Consider the following 8,681-nt stretch of genomic DNA (forward strand, 5'->3'; position numbering starts at 1 on the left):
CGCATAAACATAAACATACTACTACTACTACTACTACTATCACTACTACATCACGAGTAATAACTTCAGAATTGTTCCATTTATGATGTTGTAAAGGCTAAAAACTGCATTTGCATACTTGAAGACGCTTTGTAACTGGCCTCTGATCGATCAGAACTAATCTTTATATTTCCAAATTGAGGCCACTCTAACAGTTATCTGCAGCTTTACTTGTTTTACTTCTCCATGACTTCCACAGAACCTTATTTTAAAAGATGTGAATTAAAACTGGTCTAATGTTTATAAAAACCAACATTCATTATAAATATCATGTTTATTATTACAAATATGTGTTTTTAATGTGCTAATGTCACCATTTAGGCACACGTAATTGTCTCTTGATTATTTTATGAGAAGAGATCTGTTTATTTTAGCAGCAAAAATGTTTGATCCTTAAACGTTCTCCTGACATTAAAACCTCTCGATTAAATGATGCCCCGCCCCGCCCCGCCCCGCCCTTTGCTCCAACATCTTGCCACTCCCGTCAGGGCGATTGTTTGTGGTTTTGGGCGTTGTTCTCACAAGGTGTTTTTTGTAAGCAAGGGTGTTCTCGTCTGCGTTTTAACTTTTCTTTATCCTTTTTGACTGTAAAGACGTGTGACCTCATTTGTGTAGTGAGTGAGGGGGTTTGTGTTTGAGCTAAACTCCTTTGTCATGGAAGCGTTGTGGTCTGGCAGGCTCCAGATGATGCTACGGCCTCTTGTGTTCATGGATGCTTAAGAAATTACACTCAAACATGGCCGCTGATATGAAAAGCTGACTTTCCTTTTCACTGGGATTCCAAGGATTAGAATATCTAACATAGCAGATCAGGTGAAGAAAGTAACGTCTTTCTCACTTCTAAGGCTTAAACATCCTTATATGGGGTTAAAATTAGGTGAAAATTAAGATAAACTTCAACAGATTATTTATTAGAGTTCCCATCCCATAATCTGAAGCCCATAAGCTCTTTTAGTGATGGTAGCTTGAATGTGTTTTCTGTATGACCTCATCATTGTCTGACATTGCTGTGGGGGAATTTCAGCCCACTTATTTTTTTATTATTATTATTATTTACAGTGTTTCTCCATTTTATTCAGGTTTGCATGACTTTTCATTTTTGTTCTGAGCTGTCTTGGTCCTGCAACAAAACCAAGCTGATGTTGAGACTTTGTCCTTGAAACTTTAGTCCACAATCACTGGGATCATTGTTTCTTTGCATGATTGCAGCTTGGTCCAGGCTTTATAGTTTTTCTTTATTACTCAGTCAAATAAAAGTACATTTAACAAAAAAATAAAGAAAATCTGAGTTAAAGGGGCATTATGAAAGTTTGACAGCCAAAACATGTATAGAAATAATAAATGTCTTCTTCATACATTCTCCTGCAATGCCCTGGTCCTGTAGAATGAGCCCTGGCATTTTTACTGTGATTGCCTGTTTTTCTGTAAAATCACAGAAAGAGAGCTGCTCGGGTCGAGCAGGCTGCTTCATGCGCGTTCACGCTCAGGCATCACCCGTAGCATTTGCTATCCGTAGCTTTAGCAGCAGAGAGAGAGGTAGTGCCACTTTGTCGCTGTTCCTAACGCCTAGTGACAACGCTAGCTACATTTCTGAGGACCCTTAGCTACTTTCTGTAGAACTTTCTTCTAGATATTTCCTGCAAATTAGCAACAAAATAGCCATTTTCACTCCGAACCGTTCTTTGGTTTGACGTTGTTTCAGCTGTCATCAAGGATATAAATGTTACAGATACGTCAAATGTTACTGGTGCTTTAGCTCACCTAGTAAGTTGTCTGACTCTCGTGCTGAAGACTTGGGTTTGATTCTGGGTGTGAACATACATTATTTAGAGTTTCATTTTGATCTCCCTCCAGGCTGACGTCGCCGTGCTCGTAGTGGATGCCAGCAGAGGAGAGTTTGAGGCCGGCTTTGAAGCGGGCGGTCAGACCAGAGAGCATGCTCTGTTGGTGCGCTCGCTGGGTGTCACTCAGCTGGCTGTGGCTGTCAACAAGATGGACCAGGTCAGAAGTTATCCTCAGTGCTCCAAAACACGAGCAGGGGAGTCCGACTGCTAGCAACTGTACAAAAATCATTAGTTTTTCTTTTTGTTGATATGTTTGTCAGGCTTTGTTTTTAAATTGGATCAGATATTCGCTTCTTCAAATCAGTCAAAAAAATTCCAACAATCCCAGTTTGGTGAACGGGTGGTGTATATATCACCGGCACATTGCTGACACATTTCCATATCGAAGCCACACTAAAGGGGAAACTTTCTTCTTGTGTGTACTTCCTCTGTGTGTTTACAAATCAGGTAAACTGGCAACAAGAGCGATTCCAAGAAATCACCTCAAAACTTGGTCATTTCCTCAAGCAGGCAGGATTCAAGGTGAGATGGAGCTAAAATACCTGAAGTCTGAATCCTTCTCCGTCAGCATGAAGGCACCAAGTCCAGCTTTTTGCTTTATTCTGACATTTGTTTCTGTTTTCTAGGAGTCTGATGTGTTCTTCGTCCCCACCAGCGGTTTGTCAGGGGAGAACCTCGTCACCAGGAGTACTGCGTCACAGCTCACATCCTGGTACTCTGGACCCAGCCTGCTGGAGCAGATCGGTAAGCCGTCACTGCGCGGCGAGTGTCATACTGAGCCAACGTTGGTTTAAATTTTCCTCATTCTGACAGAACAGTGATTAATATGTGGAATGCAAAAAGAGCTTCTGAAAACTTTAAAGCTGTTGCTCTTTATTTAGCCACGAGTCTTACTGAAACCAACTCACAGTACGCAAATGCTGCTGGAGATATTTCTGCAGTTGTTTCCAATGTTAGACTCGGCTAATAACAGATATGTTTGTTTTCGTCTACGGTAAAGCAGCAGCGTTTGTTTTAGCACATTTAAAAACTGAAAGTGTTTCACCCAAATAAAATATGACAAAAGCATGAAAAAGGAAAAAACAAACAACGCTAGATCACATTTACACTTTTATGCAGCAAATATAAAAAATCTGATTTTACTGTTTTACAATCTTGTACAAATTTGGAAACCAGTTGGCATTTAGTTTGGGAGTAGCTAAACATTTCTTGTGTTGTATATTAAAATGCACAGTAGTTTACCTCGAGGTAGTGATGCACCGATACGAAATAGTTGGGCCGATACCAATATCTGATATTATATTACTATTATGGCCGATAACCGATATTTGCCGATACCAATATACTGACATTGATGCTTCTAAAATCAGCAGGTTTTGTATCGAATGAAAATGATTAAAGCTGGACTTACGTTATTATGTACACACAACACACACCTTTACGCTTCTGAGATGATTACAATCACTGTCACATGACTAAACTAACACACATCACCCCCGCCCCCCAACCCTCTGAAACAGATAAACAAATGGAAACAAGATGGAAAAAATATCGGTTGTTAATATTGGCCCAGTATTATTTATCGGACCGATACCAACATGTTAAAAAATAATTAACATCAGCCGATACCGATATTGATGCCAGTTTATTGCGCATCCCTACCTCAAGGTATAACATTAAAATCAGATTTATGTGATTTTATCAGCTGCAGATTGTCTGTTTATCCTGCAGTTGGATGCTAAATGCAGCAGGGCTCCCAAGATAGTCACAACTACATTGACTACCAAAACTGTTGACAGCAAATGTAATTTATGGAGTTTTGTTTTATACCCTCCGCTGCATGAGGGTATAAATAAGTTTTCTCCGTGGGGTAGCTGGGTCCAGTCTTAGGGATAGGGTGAGGCGCTTGGACGTTCGGGAGAGATTCAGAGTAGAGCTGCTGCTCCTCCATTGAGACGAGTTGTGGGTTCCTTTTATGGATTCAGTAAGACACGAAAGATTAGACGTAGGGCTTTATTTTCAGTTTTACAAACTAGTTCTTTAGGACAGCGGGTTGCCGAGAGCCTTCGGCCAAACCTCCTCGAAAATGCCTCTCACATCAAATCAGAGACTATTTCAATACTTTTACCGACGTCAGCCTTGCATAACCAGGAAATGGACCTTACACACACGAGTTGAAACTTGTTGGGAGGCACCATATTTCCAGCAGATTCTGGACCAAAACAGCATACACCTGCTTGCTGTCGACTTCAGATAAATATTCTTACTGCAACTGAAAAAGCAGGATGCTGACATTTTGCAGAGCATGTACGACCTTGGTTCACAGGCTCACCTTTTAGCTCCAACAGAGTCAGTTGAGTTGTTAGGATGTCTCCTGGACGCCTCCCAAGGGAGGTGTTTCAGACATGTCCTGCCAGCAGGAGGCCCCCTGGTAGACCCAGGACACGTTGGAGAAAGTACATCTCCGAACTGGCCCAGTAACACCTTGGGGTCCTACCAGAGGAGCTGGCGAAGGTGGCCGGGGAGAGGACGGTCTGGAACTCCCTAGTTGGGATACTGACCCCGTGACCCGGACCCAGATAGGTGGAAGAAGACGAGACCCTCCGCTGCTTCGTCTGTCTTTACGCCCTTGACAGACTTGCGCAGTAGCGGCCCTTGCGGTCAGCCCTGCCATCATCAGAAAAGGCCTAACAACCACGGTGAGCAGGTAACCGAGCCTGAACGTTTGGGAGCATTTTATAAAAAAATTCAAGAGAAATTAGCAAAATCTGCTAGTTCTAACCTGCCTGCCATGGCAACATGATGGTGATTCACAAGCATCTGAGAAGGAGGCTGAGACTCATGACGAAGAGGTCCTGGTTAGCTACAAGCGTCAACAGTGAGCTAGCTACTTGTATTGGTAGCTGTAACATTAACAGTAGTGAAGGCAATTTCATTACCCCAACACACTTCCTGTGTGAGATGTAACGTAACAAACATGAAGGTTTTATTTGAAGAGAAAGCATGTTGTGGCTGACGACAAATACCGATAGTCACTGATTGGCTAGCTAGCTGCTAACATCAACATTAACCTCAACTCAATACAATAACTTGTATTGATAACTGTTGGATTAATGATAGTGTGTTCATAAATAGGGTTGGCATCGAGCGTGGAGAGAAGACGGGATTATTTGTCAGTTGTTCCCAGAATCGTTCAAGTTTTTTTTATTCCTAATTCTTGTTTTGATACCGTCCACCAACTGAAAGAAGATGCTGCAGAGTACCACAAAGAAGACTGCTTAAAGTGTTTGCATCAGCGCACAACCATGGAAAATGTGCAAAGGGCGTCCTTAAGTGTGGCTTCACCTTTGAAAGTTCATGGAGAAGTTCAGTTTATTTATGGGCCATTCCCATCTGTACCGGGTCGGCCCGGGCCGGGTAGCCCCAGTCGGTCCCAGCCTGGCCCGGTTGATTCCACACATCCTTGCCTTAAGCCCATGTGGGCTGATTCTACCCACCAATCAGAGGCTTGCTCTAATGGAAGGTGTGAATTTGCTGTCAGCAGTGGGTGTGTTGGCCCTGGTCGGCCTGAAGCAGACCCCCTCGAGAAGAGGGCTGAGAATGAGCCTTGGTTGGCCCGGAAAAATACCAGGCCACCCAGATATGTAAACAACCTATGCTACCCGGCCCGGGCCGACCCGGTACAGATGGGAATGGCCCATAAGATCTACGGTTAGCTAGCTCATTTAAAACTTGCCTCTTGAAAGAATCGGAATAAAAGATCTTTAGGGACTGGAATCGAAACAAGGAATCTGAATCAGAATCGTTCACATTCAAACAATACCCACCGCTACCCTTCACACATATGTCATGTGCTTAGTGCCTTGTTTTTTATTTTCTTTAAGTTTCAACGCTCGGGTAAAGTTGTTGAATGAGCTTCTATCGTAATTGTTTCTTTATTTTTAGACTGCCCATAACACTTGGAGGTAGCACCTCGGGTTAGAAGCTAATGATGTTATCAGCTATAATTTACACACGATCTGATTAGTCCACTATCAAAATGCTCTAAAATCAATCATTTGAGTCTAATCTGAATCTCATTGTGGACTTTTTATTTCTCACTAATTTCCCCACAGACACCAGTAAGGTTTAAATGTTTATGTCCAGAGTATGCCATGGAAAGGACATGTACTGGATCTTACTGCAACGTCTGAGTTTTAGTTCCTGTTTGTAAGCATGTGTTCTAGTCCTGTGGTTGTTAAAGTGATGATATTCAGTGTCTGTTTTATTCCAGAGAAAATGATTCAACTTCTCCCGTCACTGCTCACAATGCCCACCAGACGTCCCTGCTGCTCAATCTTTACTTCCTTTTTTTGTCCTTTATGTCTTTTTCCTGTTCAGATGCATTCAAGGCCCCTCAGAGGTCCGTAGACAAACCCTTCAGACTGTGTGTCTCAGATGTGTTTAAAGGTAACATCAGTCCCTCCCACTTGAATGACGAACCTCCCCATGTGTGCTTTCTGTGACGTATGTTTCCTCTCTGCAGACCAGGGTTCAGGCTTCTGCGTTACAGGGAAGATCGAGGCCGGCTACATCCAAACTGGAGACAGAATCCTGGCGATGCCTCCCAATGAAACCTGCACTGTTAAAGGTATACTCTGGATGTGTTGTGATGGTTGTGTCAGTCTCATGAGATATAAATAAGTCTTTTTTCAGGGGGGCACATCCTTATTGCAGCAACGTGAGTGTACAGGAAAGAGAAATGCATCTGTGCGTCTGTGAAAGTTGATGCCTGGTGATGAACGCTGCCCTCCTGTGGCCACTGGATGAATTGCATGCCTTCTTTCTGCAGGAATTACTCTCCATGATGAGGCTTTGGACTGGGCTGTAGCAGGAGACCACGTCAGTCTCACGGTCACCGGCATGGACATCATCAAGATTAAGTAAAACTAAAAGAAATGTATTTTAAACATGATACTTTGTTCTTGCATGCCAATTACTCTCACTGCCTCCACCTAGTGTTGGCTGTGTGTTCTGCAACCCCAAAGAACCGATCCGGGCCTGCACTCGATTCAGAGCCAGAATCCTCCTCTTCAATATCGAGCTTCCGGTGACACAAGGCTTTCCAGTGAGTGCTTCATTCAGAAATGAACTTTTATTCATGCAGGCACATTTAGTAAGCCTTTGGGCGCCCTTTAGGTTGAGCAGGATTTTTTTTCTGCAACGTGGAAGTAGGGTCTTTGATTAATGTCGCTTTTAAGTATATTCACATAAGACTGTTTTTGGTGTTTTTAGTCAGACCAGCGTGTTAAGCTTGTCCTGTGTTAGTCTGGCATGATAACATGATTCTTTTGGGTTCTTCAAATCCGACATGGGTGGCTTTGCAGCTAAAATGTCTCCACCATGCTGATTCAGCTCAGTCGGACTCTGTTTGCGTCACCGTAGGTGCTGCTGCATTACCAGACCGTCAGCGAGCCGGCCACCATCAGGAAACTCATCAGCGTTCTACACAAGAGCAGCGGTGAAGTCCTCAAGAAGAAACCAAAGTGAGTTTTGGGAAAAGCTCGTTTTTCATCACAGAGTTGCTTGGTTTTCTAATTAAACACAGCTCATCTGTTAGTATGTGGGCAGACGAAGTAATCTGAGTATCTGGATGGAATATTTGAAGGTGCATCCTGTGTGTTTCTTTGTAAGGTGTTTGAATAAAGGCATGAACGCCATCGTGGAGATCCAAACCCAGAGACCCGTGTCATTAGAACTGTACAAGGACTACAAAGAACTGGGTCGCTTCATGCTGCGATACGTGGGCTCCACCATCGCTGCAGGGGTCGTCACTGAGGTGAGGCCATGTTGTTAAAACCACGTTTTCTGGTTTACCTCAGCTTGCATCCTCAGATCTTCTCTTTTTAAACTGCAGATCAAAGAATGAAGGCCGACTCCACCCATTCAGAGGAAGTCAGACTTCGCTCCGGTGCATCTTTCCAGCAAGAGATGCAGAACAAATCCTCAGAGATTCTGTAAATGGGAGTCAAAGCATCATTTCTACCCACCTGGTGGTCCCTGGCTGCTTCGACACTAACGTCACAGATGTCCTCACAGATCAAGACAGGTTTAAAGAACAAATCACATCTCCCACCACCTTCTGCAACATTAATCATCCAGTTTACAGCAGCGTTTTTACTTAAAGGTCTAATTACAAACCTGAAAGATGAAAGTATTTTGTCACTCGGTGCTTCCTGGGAAAGGGGTTGGGGATGTTTGCCAAATATATTTTTGCATCTTAAGTTAAATAGATGAATGAAGAAGATGTGGAGAAAGATGTGAACGCCTGCTCTCTGCTAGGCAGTCAAAAGCTGTAAAAAAGTCATTTAATTAGGAGGTGATGAAATGCTGCTACATTTGAGTAAAGCTGCAAAAATGCAGTTTTAAGACTTTTTTCTAGTATAATTTGAAGATTTAAGTCTTAAATGACATAAGTAGAATATAGTTTGAGTTTTATTTTATAAATTTAAGTTTGCCTTTTGGTCAAACTGATCCGAACTGAGGGGGAAATAACAGAATATGTCCACCAGCATCTGGAGCATCTGCCTTTTAACGTGCATCTGTTCAGCGCGGCAAGATGGAAGCCAAAAAGAGACGGTGATCATTTCCTGTCAGCTGTAGGAGTGACACAACTGCAGCTGGCCTGTCAGCAGCCTGGAAAGCACCAAGAACACCATCAACACCAGAAATACAAATGCAAATCTTTGTTGGAAAAATCAAATAAATAGTTTGCAAGACTTGGAGCAAGCTTGACTTTTTGATTCCTGACATCTTTTG

The 8,681-nt window shown here is 42.9% G+C and overlaps 1 protein-coding gene across 1 annotated transcript in view; it reads left to right on the top strand.

Moving 5' to 3' along the window:
• The window catches only part of hbs1l (HBS1-like translational GTPase), a 33,154-nt gene extending 24,683 nt beyond the window's left edge, over nucleotides 1-8,471 (top strand). The window contains exons 9-18 of the mRNA XM_015947100.3: nucleotides 1,894-2,040; nucleotides 2,331-2,405; nucleotides 2,510-2,627; nucleotides 6,264-6,332; nucleotides 6,409-6,513; nucleotides 6,715-6,805; nucleotides 6,882-6,990; nucleotides 7,308-7,408; nucleotides 7,557-7,701; nucleotides 7,780-8,471. Coding sequence (XP_015802586.1) covers nucleotides 1,894-2,040; nucleotides 2,331-2,405; nucleotides 2,510-2,627; nucleotides 6,264-6,332; nucleotides 6,409-6,513; nucleotides 6,715-6,805; nucleotides 6,882-6,990; nucleotides 7,308-7,408; nucleotides 7,557-7,701; nucleotides 7,780-7,791 — 972 coding nt within the window. The 3' untranslated portion in view covers nucleotides 7,792-8,471. The remainder of the gene's footprint in view (nucleotides 1-1,893; nucleotides 2,041-2,330; nucleotides 2,406-2,509; nucleotides 2,628-6,263; nucleotides 6,333-6,408; nucleotides 6,514-6,714; nucleotides 6,806-6,881; nucleotides 6,991-7,307; nucleotides 7,409-7,556; nucleotides 7,702-7,779) is intronic.
• Nucleotides 8,472-8,681: the final 210 nt, after the last annotated feature.

Source organism: Nothobranchius furzeri, chromosome 2 (assembly GCF_043380555.1).
Source record: "Nothobranchius furzeri strain GRZ-AD chromosome 2, NfurGRZ-RIMD1, whole genome shotgun sequence".
In the NCBI taxonomy this organism is placed as follows: domain Eukaryota; kingdom Metazoa; phylum Chordata; class Actinopteri; order Cyprinodontiformes; family Nothobranchiidae; genus Nothobranchius; species Nothobranchius furzeri.